We start from the raw sequence: 21,848 nt of genomic DNA, 5'->3' as shown, positions 1-21,848 counted from the left end.
TTAGGTACTTTTTGGGAGAATGAGAGGCAGGTTCTTTTTGATGAACAAAATCATCTCTGTGATTCTGTTCCTGCTTTCATTCACATTGGCCCTTATTTATCATTCTTGCGTAGAAACGGGCGTATATGTTGCCGTAAGATTATGCTTACACTCCTCTCACCGCCTGATTTATGAAGCAGTGCGTACCTTTGAAATCCAGGTGTACGCAATACCCTTGATAAATGGCACGGCTGAAAACGATCGTCATTAGAATAACACGCCCCTATATATTCAAGTCTCCGCTTCCCCCACGCCCTCATTTTACGCCATGGACACACGGAAGACGGCAAAGAAGAGAAACTTTTCCGACGTGGAGATCGAGACCATCACCAGGGAAGTGGAAAGAAACAAAATTGTTTTATTTGGGAGTTAAAAGAGTGGGATTAAAGGCGCCCACAAAAAACAAAATATGGACCCAAATTACGAGTTCTGTTAATAGTGTGGGGGTTGAGAAGCGCACTCCAGCAGAGGTAAGAATGTTTTATTGCTTAATATAGACCAATAGTGATCAAGTTAAGCATGAGTTTTCTTGTTTATTGTAGGTGAAAAAAAGTGGGCGCCTCGGCACTGAAGAGGAGCCAGAGTCAGACTGGGGGAGGCCCACCGGATCCAAGCCTCCAGCTGACACCGAACGAGGAGCGGTGGCAGGCCTCATCGGAACGGCGTCTTTAGAAGGTATCACCGGTGGGGCAGATACCGACGACATTCATGGCTCACAGCCTGAGCCGGTGCAAGCGGGGGAAGCTGAGGCCCGTCCAGCAACCTCCCGTGCGCCACGGCCAAGGGTCCTGACGGATGAGGTCCTGGAAAGACAGAAATTTGTAGACTACTGGTCGAAATTAACCATTCATTAGTGTCAATAAATATGACATTAAAGCAAATAAATGAAAACTTAAAAAACAAACAAAAAAACAATGAAAACGAAGTCCGTGTTATTTTAACTTAAATCCGCCGAACAAGGTCTGAGCTGAACAGCTCCTAAAGCCGGTGGTGCTGCCCACTGCTCCTTCTTGGTCTGGGGCCAGCGCATCAAATGGCACATGGTTTATTTCAGCCATGTTGTGCAAGACGGCACATGCCAAAATGTTGTTGTGCAAGACGGCACATGGCAAAATGATGTTGCACACCTTCTTTGGCGAATAGAGCAACGTGAGTGACCCCTGCGTGTGCCAGGCAGAGCCATCTACCTTTTAGGAGCCCCATGCACCGCTCCACAGTGGCTCGTGTTCGAGCGTGCGCGTGGTTGAAGTTGCGCTCCTGATGTGTCATGGGGTTTGGCACAGAGGTGATCAAAAAGTCCAAAAGAGGATAACCCCTGTCACCTAAAGGGGAAAAGAGAGGTTAGGAAACCTGTCCAGGTTAGACACTGATGTATGCGTAATCATTAACCGATGGTGGTTTCAGACGCACGTGGGTACAGTCAATTGCACCTATGACATTTGGAATCCCAGCAATCTCATAAAACCCCCTTTTAATCATTGTTTGCTGGGCATTGTCGTATGGGAATGGATGAGAGTCCTGACGGCAGCCAGCACGGATGACAGCATGTGGCTCATGGTGGGTTGGGATATGCCAGACCTGTCAGCAATCTCCCGTTGAAAGGTTCCAGTGGCCAAGAACCCCAGTGTGGAGAGAACCTGGACTGGAACAGGTGAGGCCCTTGACCGCCGGGTCTCCCGTTGGAGGTAGGGCTCCAGGTTATTGCACAGCTCCAGGAGAAGATGCCTTGGAAGACGAAATCTGCTCATTAGCCATTCATCGGATTCATTCAGAAGATCTCGCATATCCTGAAATACTCTTTCCCTTCTCAAGGGCGCATAAGCGTCTTCTAAAAGGACCAGGTCAGCCATCATTGAGAATTGGTGTACGGTGGAAATCCAGTTTAAATAGCGGTTTGGATGAGCAAATGACCTATCACAATGCATTATTTTACAGCACATGTTTTGAAACAATTAGCATTTAATTTCGTATCACGTCACATGTATTGGGGTGTACAATAGTGATGTATTGTGAATAACAAACATGCGCACATATATTAAAACGCATATAACTATAGAATTAATTATTGATGCGCACGTAAGCGCCATCAGTGTTTCTCACAGGTTCAGAGAACGGTGTCGTCTTAGCGGCCCCTAAATTAATAACTAATTATCCTTTTTGATGGAAGTGAATCAATCAAAACTAACTTTAGCTGGAAAATAACATTATTCAAGAACCGCCATGAAGCCAAAACAATTATACCTTAGTATAATTAGTACCTTAGTATAATACCTTAGTTACCTTAAATTATACGTTTATCTCTGTAAAGCAGCTTTGAAACAATCTATATTGTTAAAAGCGCTATATAAATGAAGATGATTTGACTTGACATGTAGAGTACCATTCATTCACATTAATAATTGCATGACAATTTGTAATATTATTATTATTATTATGATTTTTATTATTAATGACGCTTATTGTTATTTAGAAGGAGAATGTCGTTATTCTTATTTAAAAGAAGAAGAATGTAATTTCTATTATTTTGTCAGTTTTGGTCATTGAAAGCCTTTCATTACTGAACCCAGTCCGTGCGCACCTGCCGGGCCTAACCCTGAAACGTCAGGTAAAGCGCACAGGCTCACAACTGAACCAATACATATGCCTACAAATCAAATGCTTTGGTAAAGTCCAACAAATTAAACATTGAAGTCCATGTTGCACAAAAATAAACACTGAAGTTTATAATTACTATGTTGTTGTTTTTTTACAGTGGGTCATAATATATCATATCTTTTAGTTTGTCAGTGCATTTTGTGGTGTTAGGAATTGTTTTTCTGCGCATTTCCGCACTAACTAAAATAGTATATGTACACAACCTCCTGAGCTGGCGTAGGATTTGAGCGTGCTGTACGCCAACGTCCATATTGATAAATCTCAAAGTCACCGTGGTTTTATGTGTACGTTGGAAATTTGGTGTACGCACTTTTGATAAATGAGGGCCATTATGTTGACAATGAGCTGAACAGCCTTTCACTGTCAACACTACTGCATGGTGCTGAGATGTATCTGGATGCCATTTTGGCCAGAGTAGGAAACCGCACTTTGTTAACTGTCCAGTATTGTAGTGGTTTGTCTTCTCGAGAAATTGTGGTCTCCCCTAGGTATGTCTCTAATTGTGCAGTAGAACCTACTTGAGCTCTGTTTATCAAGACTGGTGCATGCTCATCTGCTATTTCATCAAATATACTGTCCAGGCTGCTGCTTGCCTGGTCCCTGCGTGGTTTTCTGGCAGGAGGTTCGTGCAGGTCATGATCCTCCTCTTCTCCAGGCGACCTCAACAGCTCACGCATCAGCATCTCCTTGGCATTTGCAGCAGTGTTGGTGGTAGAGAAAAAACTATGTTTATACCTATAACAGAGGGATAAAAAAATGAGGCTATCTGACAATAGGTATGTTTGCCTGAATATATGAAACCACTTTGGCTATTAAAATAACAATCAAATAATTAAATAAATAAAATAAAAAATACAAAAATTTACTTTTCAGCAAGATATAGGCAACTTTTAGTTTTCAACTCGCTAACTAGCCTAACTAACACACACAAGGTAGGCTGGGGAGTCCAGCATCATTCATGCCGTCAATCATATTTTTAGCTTTGTCTAATCGAGACGGACAGCCAAAGCCCTCTTCAATCTGAACCCCTCTCTAATGCTATGAACTTGTTCGTGGACAGCTCCAGCTTTCATGAGCAGGGAAACACGCTTCACAGGCTGGGCTGTTGTAAATGAACATGGTGAAACTGTTGACTGTGGTTCTCTTTCAGGGGGAGGGGCTCAAGTGGCAGAGCTGGTCGCATTGACGCGAGGGTTGCAGTATGGACAGGGTAAACGTGTAAATGTATACACTGACAGCCGTTATGCCTTTGGCACGGTTCATGACTTCGGCCCCGTGTGGAGACGGAGGGGATTTCGGACCACCGCAGGGCTTCCTATCTCATATCAACAGCAGGTAAAAGAGCTTATAAATGCTTGTGATCTTCCCGCAGAAGGAGCAGTCATCAAAGTCACCGGGTACGCTACTGACAGCTCCCCGGAAGCCAAAGGGAACCACACTGCAGACACTGCTGCCAGAGACGTGTGAATGTTATGGGTCTTTCCCTTCAGGAGAATGGGACTTCCAGAGACATTTTTGAACTTTATGCAGAGGAAGACCCTGAAGAGATAGAACAGTGGACAAAGTTAGGAGCACAGAAAAATGCTGAAGGACTTTGGAAATTTAATGGACGCTTTGTTTGGGACAACAACACACAGACGCATAGGCGCCCTTCTCTAACCTGCGAGGTCACCACAGACCTAAATCTAAGGATCGGCGACAACTTATCTTGACTAATGGCGATAGGCACCTATATCTGGTCTCGGGTCTTTTAACTGTTACCCCCTAACACAACATTTCAACAGAAAGACTACACTTCAACCGTCAGAATCTTCAGGCCTGAACTCTACGGGCAATTTAAATCATCAGAAAATGATCGGTGAAGTCAGTCACAAATGTTATTCTTTTGAAAAGTACATTCACAATGACCTTTTAGCTCTAAAATAGTTTATGCATTCTTAAAAATGGTTCTAAACCATACCAAATTATAGTTATTTGACTCATAAAAATTGCAGAATTTTGGGGTTTGTTTTCACCCCTCAATCTACCAGATTTCATATTAACTTCTAGCCTTGTAGTAGCAGTTTTAATCTTTTCTTTGTATATATATTATTTTCTCAATGATAACATTGAATGACATGTGTTCTGTATTTTGAGCTTTATGTTGTAACATTGATACAGCCATATGTGTGACACTGAGAAGACCCCAGGCTAGGGAGGGGTTGAGGCCACCATGGGGGGTCCTCAGTTCCTGCCCCCTGGGGTGAGTGTTTAAAGAATGCTTTTGATGAGAACATTATAAGACTCCAGAAAAACAGCTATCTGGGTCTCACTCTGCCTGCAAACTGTCTGTGAAGGCTGGGGTTTCTCACCCCAGCCTGCAGCTGGCCTGTGTGGCTAGAATGGGAACTATTCTGGAGAATAAATGTATATTTTCTTTTAAATACAATTTGAATATTGACATCTCTTTTGCCTGGGAATGCTGCGTTAGTTAAATATTGTTTTGCCACAACAGCCTCAAGATTGATTTAGTTGCTTTAATGATCTTGTGACTGGGATTATTTATATATAAAAATGATATGAAGAATTTGAAACATAATATAAAAAGATATTTTAAGACATAATTTAAATTGTTTTTCTATAATTGAGTCTATAATATTTGTTCTAATTATGAATCTTTGATAGTTAAAGACTTTTTTTTTACAAGCGGGAAGAAACAACCATAAATTGTAACCTAAAGATCCACTTTAGTATATGATGGTTTATTAGTATCATACAATTATAAAAAGAAATGTTACTAAGCGCAAAAAATCTTACAAAAACAATCTTCTTTTTAGACCGTGTTTTAGACTTTGTTCTTTAAACTGTATACCAGACAAGTAACTATATTTTCCTTTATCCATGCAACTCCTAGGAGACCCATTAAGCTGGAGAATGTGGAGATACGACCTTCACAGCTGTATTCTGGAAAGATGGACATTCTTTTCACACATCAATCCAAAATACTATGTGTAGATGATGCTGGATTCAATTATAATACAAAAAAAAAAACAGATCCTAAAATTGTTCCATTGGAGCACATTCTTAAAACCAGCTCCCAATATGAACGAGTAAGTACATTTTACAACAAAATTTTATTGTAAATTAAAGTATCTATTTTAAATGGATTTAATTCGTCACACATTACCTAAACATTAACCACTAACTAATAGAGATCCCCTTATAGGAAATTTGATTCCACAACTCTCAATATTATATTGAACTAAATTTGTGTGTACTTGCTGACATGAGTAAATATTCAAGTTAGGCCTAAGATTAGGGGCTGTTTAGCCACACTTGCACATTTGACACTTCAACAGAGCATTGAAGCTGCATTACACACCACTGTCTTTCAAACATGTGGTGTGACTTGGGTGTACAATTTATGATTTTAAAATGTTTCCACAGTCTGCTTTTAAAGAGAATTTGTATGTCTATTATTTATCTGCATATGAAAATATATATAAAAAAATAACATTATATTTAAATATCCATACATGTAATTGAAATAAACATTGTGTTACTGAAATTGAAAAGAACAGCTTTAACAGTCTGTTTTACTAATCTGTGTTAATTTCTTTCAATAGGTACTACTCCATGTGAAAATTGTGCAAAAAGAGAGTGAGGGACACAATGTGATGAGAGATGGAACTTTCCTGGAAAAAAACATTTACACAGTATGTGACAAAACATCATCTGCGGAACTGACTGTCTGGGGCGAGCACTGCCTTGAAATTGAACAGTGGTACAGTATGACAAACATATCAGTAAGACAATATACCAACAAAACATACTTAACTACAACAAAAGACACAGTTCACAATCATTCAATCTCAAAGCACTGCAATCTTTGTTCCAACCACATCCTCAATCACTCAAAACTGTGAAATAATTGGCGCACAAATAACAAACACTTACATCTGTCCATTAAAACATCCCATTACTATGTCACTATCCAGCTCAAAAATACTGTGTGAAAAATGTAAAACTCAATTCAAATCAACTGCAATCGAAATGAAAACGTATGGAAAACTAACCATGAAATCTACATCTGGCAAAAAAATTTACAGCAGAAATTGGCAATAGCATTATTGGCACACTTGTTGATTTAAAACGCAGCAGATCTGATGATGATATTGTTGATTCTCTACTTGAACTACCAGAAATAAAAGTCACAACACACAATGAGTTTATCATAAAAATTGAGTCAAAAGAGACCAACACCACTATAATGACTGATGACGAAAGAGCTGGACCATCTACACCATGCTTCGAAGATAAAGACTTTGATCAAGACTTACTTCAAATTTATACACCACCACACACTACACCAACTGACACATCTCCTTATGCTATTGAAGACACACAAATTGACACAGAGCCACCATCCAACACACCACTTGTACAAGAACCAAAACGTGCAAACAAAAAATTGAGATCTGTAGGCATACAATTAAAAAAGAAATGATTTTTTTTTTCGCTGCATGAAAATGTTTTCCTTTGGCTTACCGGTAATCATATTGTCATATAACATAACACTACATAAATACTTGACAATGGGGCGAGCATATTTTGATATTTTGATGTCATATTTTCATTACCTTTGCAGGTATTTGTGATTAGCATTGTTGGTATAATTTATGTATCTAATGTGTGTGTTTTTGTTTTTTTGTTTTTACATTTGTAAATATTCATAATTAAAATGATTGCATGGAGGAAACATTTTTTCATTTCTTGTTGCAAATATACTTGACATTAAATTGATTTAAACTAAGAGCAAAACTGTCCCTTATTTATACTACAATATATTTTGTTAATTCTTGTAATGCAAAATTGAATTTTCAACATCATTACTCTAGTCTTTAATGTCACATGGTTTAGAATTCATTTTAATATGTTGATTTGCTGCTCAAAAAACGTTTCTTTTTACTACAGAAAATTGTTGTGCTTCTTATTGTAGTTTGAAAACTGAAATACAAAATATTTTAAACATGTTCAAAATAGTTATGTTAGCTAAGAAACATCATGCAATAGTGCCAATTATATCCCTACTTAAGCAAATGTGATACATTATAGAACAGTGCAATAAAAAAATATTGGCATAGACTACCTTACATTTTAAATGCAGTAGACTATTATGTTTTTGTTCCTTCAAAAATAAATTGTTCCAAAAAAGTAATATCTGGGGCCGTATTCATAAAGAACGTTAAGGCTAAAAGTAGCTCCTAACTGGTGAATTTAGGAGCAACTCCTAAAAATAATGGGTGTGTCACTCCTAACTTTAGGACTATTTCTTTTTCCTATTTTTTTCCACTAAGAGTAATTCAAGAAGCATTTTAGCTCTAAAAGTAGCACCTAAGTCTGGGACAGCTTAAAAGAAGTCAAGAGGACTCCTAACTCACTAAGACCTATTCATAAGGGGTTAGGTGCATCATTTGTTTCATAATTCATTACATTCATGACAAACCAAAAAAAAAAATTATTCCACGAAACAATAGTGATATATATTTAATATTATAGGCCTACCTGTTGCCATGCTTGCCCGTTTAAAAGCTGCCATCTCAAACCTCGAATACGATTATAGCACATACCACCGCCTCTCCAACGCTATCTCACGACCAATTCGTACGAGTGATTAAAAGGTGTCTAATTCGTACGAATTAGTACGACCTCACTCGTACGATTTGTCTACACCCCCTTTCGTTCGCTCCGGTCGGCTGACCAGGCACTGCTGGTCGTCCCCAAGACCAAACGTAAATCCAGAGGTGACCGTGCGTTTGCCGTGGTAGCTCCGAGACTCTGGAATGAGCTGCCTTTGCACCTCAGACTGACTGAGTCTCTTTCTGTTTTTAAATCCCGTCTTAAAACTCATTTATTTTCTTTGGCTTTTAACTCAGTTTGAGGGTTGACTTTCAGTTTTGTAATATGGTTGACTTTCAGTTTTGTAATATGGTTGTATTTATCTTTATAGTTAATTATTGTTTTATTATTTTTTGTTGCGCTTCTGTTGTATATTATTGTTTATTTATAGACTGTGTTCAGCACCTTGGTCAACAGTGTTGTTTTTAAGGTGCTTTATAAATAAAGGTGGATTGGATTGGATCGGGCTGGCCTCTCGCAGAATATAGTCTGGGGTCCGCGACACAAGCGGGAATGCTGCATTGATCTGCAAAATACTCTCCCATGTCTCTCGCTTAGTTTTGCTTGATATCCCAGTGCCGCATTTCCCTTTTATGATGATTTTTTTTCAGCACCAACTAGGCCAGCAGCAGTAACTGATCCTGCATCCAGTTGGGCTTTCTTTTCCGTTTTGGCAAGTTCATAATCCACCGTCATTCAACTATTACTTTACTTCAATAGGAGCAACATTTCCTTGCTTTAAGTAGTCTATTTAGTCTAATAGGATGTCAATTAACTAAGCAAGTGTTAGGCAAGTGTCGTTTTTCATTATTAGGCAAGTGACGGTTTTCCTTAAGTTATAAGGCTACCTTGATTTAATTTAGTTTAAGGATATCTATTTTGCCAGGATTGGATGTACCACGTCATAAGCTACATTAGCATTAAGCTAGCTTAGCATGCTAATCTGGTTAACCTGCTTTTGTGTGCTGTAGTGGCAGTTTTTTAATCTTTTATTTCTTATTTTGTTTTCTCAATGATTTAACATATGAATGACGTGTTCTGTATTTGGAATTCTCCTGTTATAACGTTGCTGAGAAGACCCGAGGCTAGGGAGGGGTTAATGCAACCATAGGGGGTCCTGAGTTCCTGCCTTTTGGGGTGGGTGTTTAAAGAATGCTTTTGATGAGAACATTATAAGACTCCAGAAAGAACACCTATCTTGGTCTCACTCTGCCTGCAAACTGGTCTGTAAGGGTAGGGGTTTCACCTCACCCTGCAGCTGGCCTGTGTGGCTAGACTGGGAACTATCCTGCAGAATAAATGTATATTTTCTTTTAAATACAATTTGAATATCGACGTCTCTTTTGCCTGGGAATGCTGCGTTTGTTAAATATTGTTTTGCCACAACAGTGGCGCAGGTCTGCTAAACCATGTGGTACTAATCCTGAGCCGTTCCAGTTGTGGGTTTGAACCCCATGTTGGATGAGTATCAAAATTGTGTGGATTCCTGTATTGTTCAAGCATTGATCTTATATTTTGCTCTGCATTGTGCTAAAGCGGCTTGTTTTCATTTCATCCATAAGTACTTCATCCATCTGTTCTTCATGTACATTCAGTTTCTGCTTTTTTTGTTCTTCTGGCTCTGCACTGCTGTTGGTGCTTAAATGCTTGCTGCGCTGCTGGGCTTACAGTTCTTGCTGTTCTGCTGTAATTGATGTGATGCTGTGCTTGCTTTGCATGCAATACTTGCTGCACTTGCAGTGCTTGCTGTACTTGCAGTACTTGTTCTGCTTGCGGTGCCTTGAAGAGCTTGGCCCCGTATTGCTGCTTGCAGCTATATTTATTCCTGTCTCTACATTTTTCTCTTTTTTCTCTACATTTCTTTTATACAATTGACCTTAATAAATTATTTTACAATCTGACTAAATGCCTGGTGTGGTTCTATGCACAACAAAGCAAATCTTTTATCATTATTTTATCATATTATATCATATTATTTTAACTTGATTTTTCTAATTATACGTTTATTTCTGTAAAGCAGTTTTGAAACAATCTACATTGTTAAAAGCGCTATATAAATACAGATGACTTGACTTGACTGAGGGAACAAGAGGTATTTAACAATTTATTTGTATTAGGAGTTATTGCGGATATTGAGACATGTCATTTGCATAATTAATGGACTATTTTCTACACAGGATCAGCATTTTGGAAGCAAAATGCATGGAAAATATTTGCTGTGAAGGAAGAACACTTCTTGCAGTAACAAGCTAGTAAAAAGAGACTGAGGAACTTAATTTGGAAAATGTACATTATTATGGTCGCATATTTGTTTGTTTTCATAAATTCATAGGTGAGGAGTAACTGTAAGATGTTTTGCCAATATAGACCCCGTTAAAGATAGTCACAAATTATTCCAGGGAAAGACATTTGACATTTGTACCGGTCACCCTGAGACGTTTTAAATTATTCTAAATATGTATAATATTCGATGATAATTATTAACATTAAACCATATAGATTCTTGTGTGAGTTTCAGTTGATCTTGGCATGAGAGAGAGGGTGAGGGATGAAATGTAGTTTAGAATGAGTTCAAATGTTAATTTGCAGCAAGGTCCTTTGTCTAATCGAGGAGTGGTCATTCCTAGTTGGCAGAACTAGTTCTTTCAGTTTTTCCAGTCTTACAGCATAAAACCATCTGTCTATTCAATACTATGTCTACAGTGACCATAGTAGCTATTGGCAGGGTTAAAATTGTTGCATTTATTGGATATAATTTGCTTGTTGAATATTGTGCTTGTTTTTCAGTTGACGAGAAGATACAGGCCTCGAGCTGGTTTTTGATAGAATTGAAGAGGTGGTCATGGCATCCCAGGGACTGCAAGAAGTGTCCACTACAATGAAGGAGCTGATGGAGTTTGCACATTCCAACCGCAGAACAACACTGTCCCTGACTGAGGCCCAGCTGCTGTTAGAGATGCCTTTGCCTGTATTGTCTGCAAAAGTAAAACATTTTTTTTAAATATTGTTTTCTTTAAAAACCTGTATTACCTATAATTCAGAAGTTGTTAAAAAAAACATACACTTTTCAATGTCTTATTTAGATACGAATGACAATGGCTGATAGTTAGATAAATATGGAAAATCCCAGGCCAGGTGTTCTGACAACCACAGATGTAGATACAGTAAATAAACAGATGTTACCATGCCATGCCATAGTACCAACGTTTAGTCTACTTAACACGCATATATATGTGCAACTAATTAACTCTCTCCATGAAGAACATAGACCAAATTTAGCAACTCAATTCAATCAAATACTATAGTTTTTGAAACTGTTTTCTGATTTAAATGGTCAGGTCTAGTGGTTGAGCCCATGGTTTCATCGTGCTGCCAAAGCCTCGTTGGCTGTAGGATCTGCATTGAAGAGTGGCAGAACAATTCTGCATTTTGCCCAAAATGTCGAATTGATGATTTTGGTGGCAACATTCAAAGACTTCCTGGACTCTCTGATGCATTGACTGTATTGGGAAGCATACTCTGGGAGTAAAACTGTGTACAGAATGCAATCATGTGTAATTGCATTGTTTTACTGTTCTTTGTGTTCAATTTGTTATTGGATAACATGTCAAGTCTACAATTTAACCCTCTGAGGACGAATTGGGCGGTACCGCCCAAAATGGCATACTTTTACAAATGTGCAATTATCTTCAAAACTATTAATGATAGAGAGGTGCGGTCTTTTTTGCCGTCTTCCTCAGATTCCGCTGAAAACAGTGATATCACGTTTGTATTATACACACGCTTCGCTGTTGCGCAATACCACTGCATAAAAAGGCCAATGAAATTGATGTTGTTAGGCAAATTCCACCAATGGAAAAATTGCCACTGGGAGGATTTTTTTTTTACCCAATCAGAGGAAGGTTACCAAGACGTATTCTAGCCAATCAGAGGACTCTGTAGCCTTCAACATGTACAAACAAACAGCGTCATGTAGACGGAGAATGAGACAGATAGCGAACGGAGCGGAGTATTACAGAACGCACAGTGATCTATATAAGAGAGAGACAGAATAACTTAAATAGCATTATTATTGTATTGTTTAAGCACTTTTATGATGGCAAGCAGTAAGACTTACGGCAGAACAAGCTCTGGAACAGTTAGTGGAAAGTAAATCTGCCAGGTTGTGAGTGTGTCTGTTCTTCAGAGCAAGCAGGTCTCATTTAGTTCGAAGCAGACCGCTTTTTCACGCCTGGGACTGTTTGTAAAAAAAGTTCCTTATTTCATTGTTCTTTACACATTTGATTGAACAATTACAAATGTCTGTCAAGCAAAGGGTTTGACAAATATTTTTTTGGTTCAAAAACTGTTCACTATGGTTGTGTGAGGTGTGATTTTCAGTAATAAATGACAAATATCTAATTTTCATTTTTGAAATTCTCTCGATTATTGTACATTTTTCACTCATACTTCCTTTATAAACACATTACATGCATGCTTATGTTAGCTTAGGGTCTTCTGAATCCATAGATACCAAACACATGGTGTTCCATCTCCATTACATATGGTTTATAAGCCCAAATGTAAAAATAGAGAAAACGGACCAAAAAGGGCTTAGTACCCAGAGGGTTAAGCAAACTCTTTTTTGCTCATGTTTCAATGCTGTGAAAGCTAAGTTACAATCCCAGATTTGCACTACTTTATGTTGTATATTTTCTTAAATTGTTTGCATTTGGAAACACACTCTAGGGAATAATATTGTACACTTAGTAGGCTGTTCATAATAGCGTAGTTTTGCCGCTTTGTGTTCCATTTCTTCTTGAACAACAGGTCGAGTTTACAGTTAAAGCACTATTTCATGCGTGTTGTTTTAGATCATTTTAGTTTTTGTACCCATATTTTAATGATTTGAAAACTAAGTTACAACCTCAAATTTGCACTATTTTCTGTTGTATATTTTTCAGTATTTTAAAGTTAACCGTTTTAATTAAGCATATAAAGTCTGCCCTTATGGCAATACTAGTGCAATGCTTTGTCATTGTATGCAATATATTATTTCACCTAAAAGGGTTCAATACAACAGCGTTTAAAGCAAAAGGTTTATTTGTCAAATCATTTAACTGACAAGTTGGGGACACACTAGCCTGGTAATACCAAACTCTGCTACTTCGCTTTGCTTCATAGACAGAATCTGGCATGGCATCATTAAAAAAGTGTTTTCTTTATTGCGAGGGGGGGGGGGCTCGTCTGAAGTATAAAATCATTGGTTACCCGTAAGCCAATCACATAACGTTTGATTATGCGGCAGCTCAGCAGCATCGAACTGCCACTGTAAACACATTATAAATAATGCAAAAACGAAACCATCGAGAGAAATACCGGAGTGAACATGGCTGTCAACGACTTTTGTAGATTATGTGATGTAAATCTACGCATCCACGGCACAATCGGGGCCTCTATTATTAAACTATTATTTGACAGTAAAGAGAAACATGAAAATATTTGCAGCCAACTGTCAAAGTTAGGATTAGTTCTGTCAAACACAGCTCTTTGTTCATTTCGAGTCTGTCCGAAATGCTGCAACTTAATTGCAAGATTACAGCATGACATGGCAATATTTACGAACTGGGAAAAAAAGGAGACACTGACCTGTCAAAAGGGTGCCAGTTCGAGCTCGACAGATAAAAGAGACCTAGATATCACATATCGACATCACCTCCATTCAAAATGTTTACCAAACACTCTTCTTGTTCGTCCTTCAGTTTGAATATTCTCCACAACAGAGCGAATTGCCAACAAAGATTTTATATAAAAACTATAATTGCATAAAGGGGTGACAAACTTCGAATCAGCACTGTAGCATAACACAGTCTGATGTCCTAGCAATCCTAGTCAATACCACAGCATTTCAGTTACTTTCTTCAGACATATCTTTGGGTGACATTTATGAGGTGCAACAAGGCATCTTGCAAAGGTGTATAGTCATTGCTTACCACATGATTAAAAAGAAGAGAGATGTCAGGTGTCTGCAAAGTGTTGTTCTGCATGACATCTATCCTCCTCAGATGAAAATGGGTCAGTTCCAAAAACTGACTAAATCTTGTTCATACATGTTTGCCACAATAGAGGCATTGGGCAGCAGCTCTTCCGAGATTTTAGCTGGACAGCCACCTGCTGTGAGTTCATTGGGTATCCCACGGCCTTGAACAAGGAAACAAATAACTAACAAAGCAATGCCATTTATGCTGTATGTGGTTGGAGTTTGAAAAAATAACTGCTTCAAAGTGCTGTACATAGCCTACATAGTTTAGCATACCTGGGATCCTGTGTGCATTCCACGATTGCACCACTCTGCCTAGCCCAATTTGACTCAATTGACATGTCAGGTTTGAAATGCAGAATTTAGTCATATTGTCCTCATGTTGAGGACTTCTTGGTCCAGCAGGTGTACCAGGGTGTGTTTCAATGGGTAGTTCACGTGATTGTTCACCTCTGTTTCTGTAGGATAGTATGGTTTATTAATAAGGTGTGTACAGCATTAGATCTTTATCACTGAAGTAGCCAAGCCACATTAAGCGTTTTCTTTATTATAAGGGTTTTCTATGGGAGGTACGCTTAGCCTAATGTGCAATTAAACGCAATGTTCGTATTCTGGGCCCATCTGCTATTAATAAGATGTGTCCAGAATTTGATCTTTTAACATGAATGTCCATTGGGTGCTGCTATTTCTTCAGCTTTTTGAACGTAGATGTATGATAAAAATGGCTATCAATTTTATGTGGATAAAGGCATATTTTGTACATGATTACACATGTCCTTATAAGGCCAAAAAAATATGTAGTTTTAACGACATAAGATCTCATTATTACAACATAATTGAGGGGAAAAAATAATATGTATGTGGCAGCAATGCATCACCGTACTACGGTGACAAATAGGCGTCTGAATATAGGGTCACGGACCCTATTGCTACTTCATTGCTTTGCCTTTGCAACTTCGTGTGTTAGAAGTCCATGAGGAATATCTTTAGATCTGAGTGATGGATTATGGTGAGTTTGGTCTCTTTTTATTCTTAACAATCTGCTGTAAAGATTTAAAATCTTTCAATCTTTCAAAAGAGTTTTGGGTTTTCTACGATCTGTGCATGCTTTATGAAGTTATAAGCGAAAACCAAAAATATCTTTTGATCTGAAGGATGGATTATGCTGATTTTGGGCTCTTTTTAATCGTGAGCTCCTGCTGTAAATATCTATGTCATTTTTTATGATCGATGTATACTTCATGAAGATACGAGTAAAAAGGCCAAGTCTAAGCTACCTTGCTTGGCTACGTGCATTTTAGAACTCCATGAGGAATATCTGTAGTTATGAGTGATGTATTCTGTTGAGTTTGGACACTTAATCATACGTATCTGCTGTAAATAATGAGGTGTCATTTTCCACAATCGGAGCATGTTTCATGAAGTTATGAGCAGAAATGTGTCTAAAATTCAGCATCCATATGTGGTTTACATATGGGTCTCTTGAGGGTCCCAAAACAATTATGCTTGTTGTGTTCTACTCAGAGACCTTTCAAATGACGTATGCCACAGGCATATCTGAGCTGTATGATTTATTTTTTACATTTTGCAGTAGCCTATGTAGTACAAAAAAGTATCTAATAAATTCTGACATTTTTTTTCTTTCTAATTTTCAGCAAATAACTCAGCACAACTTGAGAGTTAAACAAATTGGCTACATTCAGGGTAAATTTCAGACTCAAAGGTTTCAAATGACACCTATTTTAAGTCGATCAAGGTAGTAGTTTTGAAAAATATGAATATTCTATTTTCGCACCCAGGTGGCGCCTGCTGGCGGTACACTCCGTTTTTAGAGGGATTACCCGGCACTCGTTAAGAGTTTACCAAAGTGATCAGATGCATTTAAAAGCAGAGATTCTAAGCTTTAAAATGATAACTATTTTGTGTTGTTCCATTCAGTGGTTGCTTAATAATTTGATTATGAATCTTTGGGTTTAAGGGGTTAAACTCCCATATTTAATACAAAGGCAACGTTTCGAGCCTGCTGGGTCTTCTTCAGGCAAATGGTGGACACATTAGATGAAGGGATATATATATATAGGCCATACAATCAACTGACCCACCCTGTGATTTCAATTAGTTTGATTAGGTGTAAAAAAGCCTAATAGCCCCACTCATTACTCAATTAAGAGAACACTTACGTACAGATTTTTTTTTACAAACTTATACATCTCAAAAGGGGGCCTTCTAAATTCCAATATCCCCAAAAGAGTAAATAATATAGCTATCCACAGAAGATGAAAAAAAGAAGAGAAAAGTAAAAAGAAAAACAATTAGTGGAAGAAACAGTTCCATATATACAAGCCAACCCCAAACAATTAGAGAACATTACCCCACATATTCATAAAACCTGCTGAAATGTAGTCAGCATAGAAACAGACAATTTCTTACAAAAAATAAATACAACATTTATAAGAATGGTTTTATACAAAATTCTTCATTAAGACCATGGGGAGACATTGTATTTAAATAGTGAATCTAAAAAGTTTCCCGTTGGTGAAGCCTTTTATCATGATCTCCTCCTCTAGACGGTTTGTTGACCCGCTCCACCCCGATATATCTGAGGACGCTGACATTATGCCCGGCTAGTTTAAAGTGAGCGGCGACAGCACTGCGTTCCTCCCCTGTTCTAATGGTACTTCTGTGCTCACTGATTCTGGATTTTGCCCACATATGCTAAGCCATATGGGCAGCGAATTAAATAAATAACACGTGTGGTACTATATGTATGGATAATGTCATGCCAGTGTGTGGATGATTCAAATTTTTGCATTTATGCATGTACGAGCACGGGGCATAAGTAGGGGTTAATGCCCTCCGAGGTGTCCATTGTCAGGTTTTAATGGACGACGGCGAGGTGTGAACCGGCCGACGCGCAACGGAGGACAATTGCCTCTGCCGAAGTCGATTAAAACCTGACAATGGACACCTCGGAGGGCATTAACCCGCTTATACCATGGTCACTTGCAAAATAAAACATTTTTAAAACTTTATATTTTAATTAGGCTAAATCTAGTTTTTACAAATAATAACTTGCCTGACGGTTTATTTAGCAACCGGAGATATTTATAGTCCGCTCAGCTTGTAGAACCCTTCAGGTTCAAAAATGCATTTTTTTTTTCATGAAACACAAAGGTAGGCATAGTTATTTCTTTATTACACATAAAACAATTAATCAAACAAAAAAAAACAATTAGTTCTGCGCTCCAGCGATTATAGAGGGCAATAAATTAATCAGCTTTTTTATTTACAATTAATTTCAACGTTTCCATTTATAGTGCAATTTGAAAAAGTTGGCCAGTCAGACATAGGGGTCTTTGAAGGAGGATCTACAAAAGCTGGGTACTGCCCATGATGGGCACTTGATGCAGACAGTACGTTGCTCCAGCTTCGTCTCTCACGGACTGACGGAGCCCAGGTAAGCAACTAGTAAGTAACTGCTCTCGCATCGATGGCCTGTCACCGACATTATTTGACGGCTCTCCAGTCCAGCAACGGAGAGTCGACCTACAGCGGTGCTTCGGAGGCTGTGGTTAGTGTAGACCAGTAATTCTTAAAGTGTGGTCCGCCATCGCCCCCTAGTGGTCCGCGAAAAGATGCCCTAAACTAGGCAAGCGTTTATAAAATCGTCACTTATTTAAGTAGATTTTTAATGCACTTGTGATAACAGTTTTTGCCATTCTGTAACCCTTTTGCATGCACCAGTGTGATTAGAATGGTCAGTGCATCACGTGATCAACTGCATTCAAATGTGCTTTGGCGCGTTGGCTGGCACTGAGCCAGAGACAGCCGCGCTCAGTGCTTGTCATAAAACGCTATCACAACTATTCAATGTTTTCAACCACATGATGGTTATTTTAGGTTTCAGACTGTTAAAAATCACGTCAGTTCTAAAAAACAATGATAAAATACACACTGATGTCTATGGAAGCGGCAATAATAATCCTTTATATTATAAAAGACGACACGTTTTATTCATATCAGATACACATTGTGTAAGTAGCTTTACATTTTACCCTATTCTTCTCCCAGTTCACCAGCCACTTACGTTCATGTATTTCGGGAGAAGTGGAGGAATTGACGTGTTGTAAATCTCTGAACTGTGGCACAAACTAACATGGCGCCGCCCATCGCGCATACAGCTCAACTAACGCGATCGTTATAAAGGTGTTTATACAACAAAACACATCCACATGCACATATTTGACAATCGGAATATCGGTGTTTCATACTACAGCTAATAAATGTGTGAATATTTTGAATAAAAAAGGAAAAATGACATAAAAGCAGATCATTATTCATTCAGCGCTGTGTTGTGCTTGCGCTGTGACAAACAATGACGCGTCACCATGGAAACAATAAAGTGACAGATTGTAAATAACGGTCGCCTTGAAAAACATTTGTAAAATATTTTAAACTTACGTGTGAAAGGGTTTTAATAACGTAAAAATGGATCGGTGGCTAAACCAAAGAGGAGTCAAAAGAAAAGATAAAACGTCCACTGAAAGCAGCAAAACTACAGCACCACAAAGGCCCACTGAAGCCGGTACCGAAGATACCGAGTCACGGCCACTGGCCACCACATTCCCGCAGACCACACCATGTGAGAAAGTTAAGCGAAAATATCACAATGAGTACATACATTTTGGATTTTCCTGGACTGGGGATCTTGAGGATCCTAGACCTCACTGTGTTTTGTGTTATGAAATATTGGCTAATGAAGCAATGAAACCATCTAAACTCAAGCGTCACTTTGAGTCTAAGCACAAAGATTGTACAGATAAACCAGTGTCATTTTTTTGCGAGAAAACGTGATGAGCTTGAGCGACACATGAGTAAAAACACCTCACTGTTTTTTATGCCCGGTGAAAATGCAAAGGCTACTGAGGCATCATACAAAGTGTCTCTACTCATTGCAAAAACGGGAAAACCCCATTCAATTGGAGAGACTCTAATTAAGCCTGCTGCAGAAGTTATGGCAAACGTAATGCTAGGGAAGAAAGCTAGTGATGACATGCACAAAGTACCTCTGTCCAATGACACTGTCCAGCGACGCATAACTTCAATGTCCGAAAATGTCCAAGAGCAGCTGATCACACGATTACACCAGAGTCCCTTCTTTTCTCTTCAGCTGGACGAGTCCACAGACATTGGTAACGAGGCCAATCTTCTGTGTTTTGTGAGATACATCCATGCACGCTCAGTCCACGAGGATTTTCTCTTCTGTAAATCCCTTCCAACGAACACCACAGGAGAAGCGATCTTTGATGCACTAAATGCCTTCATTGTGCATAATAACATTGACTGGAAATGTTGTGTTGGAGTTTGCACTGATGGTGCAACTGCGATGACAGCCAAATACAAGGGCCTGGTAACGCGTGTGCGTACTGTTGCTCCATCCGCTGTGTCAACTCATTGCTGCATTCACAGAGAACAGCTCGCGGTGAAAAAGATGCCAAGTTGCCTTAAAACTGTTTTGGAAGAGGCAGTTAAAATAGTCAACTCAATCAAAGGCAAGGCCCTCAACTCGCGTCTTTTTAAAGTCCTGTGTGAAGAAATGGGGAGTGAGCACACAAAACTTCTGTTCCACACTGAAGTGCGCTGGTTATCCCGTGGCAAGGTCCTGTCTCGTCTCTTTGAACTGCGCGATGAAGTAAAATTATTTCTGCAGCAAGCTGATGAACTGTATGATCGACTTCATGACTTTATGTGGCTTTCAAAACTAGCCTATCTTGCAGATATTTTCAGCACGCTCAATACAATCAACTTAGCACTGCAAGGAAAAGCGGTCACAGTCTTCACTGTACAGGACAAAATTAAAGGGGCCCGCACCAAATTAAAGCTCTGGTGCGCACGTATTGATCGCCGTGAATTTGACTGTTTCCCCACTCTAGCGGACTTTCTTCTCGAAACTGAAGAGACCCTGGGTGACGACACCGTCACAGCCATAAAGGAACATCTACAAGGCCTTCACATGCAGCTGGGAAAATACTTTCCAGAGCTAGATGTGGACTTTGAGTGGATCAGAAATCCGTTTGGCGACATCATCGAGCAATGTACCAAGCTCTCAATACAAGAAGGCAATAGTCTTGTGGACATTGCATCAGATGGAGGTCTCAAAATGTCATTCAAACAACAGCCCTTAACAGACTTCTGGGCTCAGCTCCTTCCTGAACATCCAAAGCTTGCAGAATCTGCCCTCAAAGTGCTCATGCCCTTCCCAACTACATACAACTGTGAAGTTGGGTTTTCCACACTGGTTGGTTTGAAAACAAAACAGCGCAACAGACTAAACGTGGAGCCTAGTATGAGACTGAAACTCTCCTCTTTGGAGCCAGACATTCAGAAACTGATGTGTGATAAGCAGCACCACTCGTCTCATTAATATTCAAGTTAAGTTTTAGATGGAAATCTCAAAATATAAAATCCACAGATCTATTAGTTTTGTAATGTACTAGTTTTTGTTTCATGTGTAAAATCCCAGTGATTTCAGTGATTGGACATTTAGGGTAAAAAAAAATTCAGCATTTTATTGTTACCATAGTTACAACAATAGACTTCATATACCCACAACCTCAGTTTTAAACTAATGGCTCTTTGGAATGAAATTAAGTGGGACCTAGGCTGTTACAGTACGGTTAATTGCAGTTTTTTTCACATATTGTGCAGTTTGTTGTTCATATTAAGCTGCAACTCATTTCACAATTACTTTTTCAAATGAAATAAAATTCATATAATAATTTCTGATCATATCATTGCATTTGTGTTTGAATAATTCGTTTTTGACTTGAAACAGTTGCATATTAAACTTAAATTTAGCTTATCCTTCTTATTTAGTTTTTTTTGGGGGGGCGTGTTAGAGTGGGATTCTGGTAGGTGGTCCTCAGAAAAAAATATGAAGATAAAGTGGTCCTTGGGCTGAAAAAGTTTGAGAAACACTGGTGTAGACCTTCGAAAGACCCACCACCTATGATAATACAATGATGATAATAATAGTTATAATTATAATAAAAGTAGGTCTACTAAGCCTAATAATACATTTATATTGACATAAATTGTAAATACATCTTCGCTGATCTTTTTCATCATGTTCCCGAGGTAGTGGATACCCATCGGCTCCCGGCTGTACCACACTTCGGAAGCGGATGTCACGGTGCGCTTCGGATGGTGGTAGAAAGCTTTTGCGTCAGATGGACATTTGGACACATAGGACGTGAAACTTTTTACCGGACACAGCGGATCCCCGGGTCTGGCAAACATAAAACCTCGGAAGTTTTCCTTATCTGGGTAATTCGGATCGTTGTGGTTTTTGGTGTGCGGATTGTAAGCCAGGGTGACAAACTCAACCCCATCCTCGTCTCTCTGGACTTTAAAAGACTGCATGGAGAGCTCCCGGTTGCCCTCCCTGCCACGCCGAGCCAAACACAGCTGGATGTCA

The 21,848-nt window shown here is 38.9% G+C and overlaps 2 protein-coding genes across 2 annotated transcripts in view; one reads left to right on the top strand and one right to left on the bottom strand.

Moving 5' to 3' along the window:
• The window catches only part of LOC306988746 (putative nuclease HARBI1), a gene marked incomplete at its 3' end in the record, with an annotated part of 421,992 nt that overhangs the window by 372,066 nt on the left and 28,078 nt on the right, over positions 1–21,848 (bottom strand). The gene's annotated exons all lie outside the window — the stretch shown is intronic.
• LOC306988789 (zinc finger BED domain-containing protein 5-like) lies at positions 19,242–20,795 on the top strand (the record flags this gene model as incomplete). The annotated part of the gene is made up of 1 exon (XM_079593938.1): positions 19,242–20,795. The coding sequence occupies one exon, from the start codon at positions 19,242–19,244 to the stop codon at positions 20,793–20,795; it is 1,554 nt and encodes a 517-aa protein (XP_079450064.1).

This window comes from Phoxinus phoxinus (assembly GCF_949152265.1).
Source record: "Phoxinus phoxinus genome assembly, chromosome: 20".
Classification (NCBI taxonomy): Eukaryota; Metazoa; Chordata; class Actinopteri; order Cypriniformes; family Leuciscidae; genus Phoxinus; species Phoxinus phoxinus.
The sequence above is the reverse complement of the archived record's forward strand: the minus strand, read 5'-3'. Positions and strand labels throughout refer to the sequence as shown.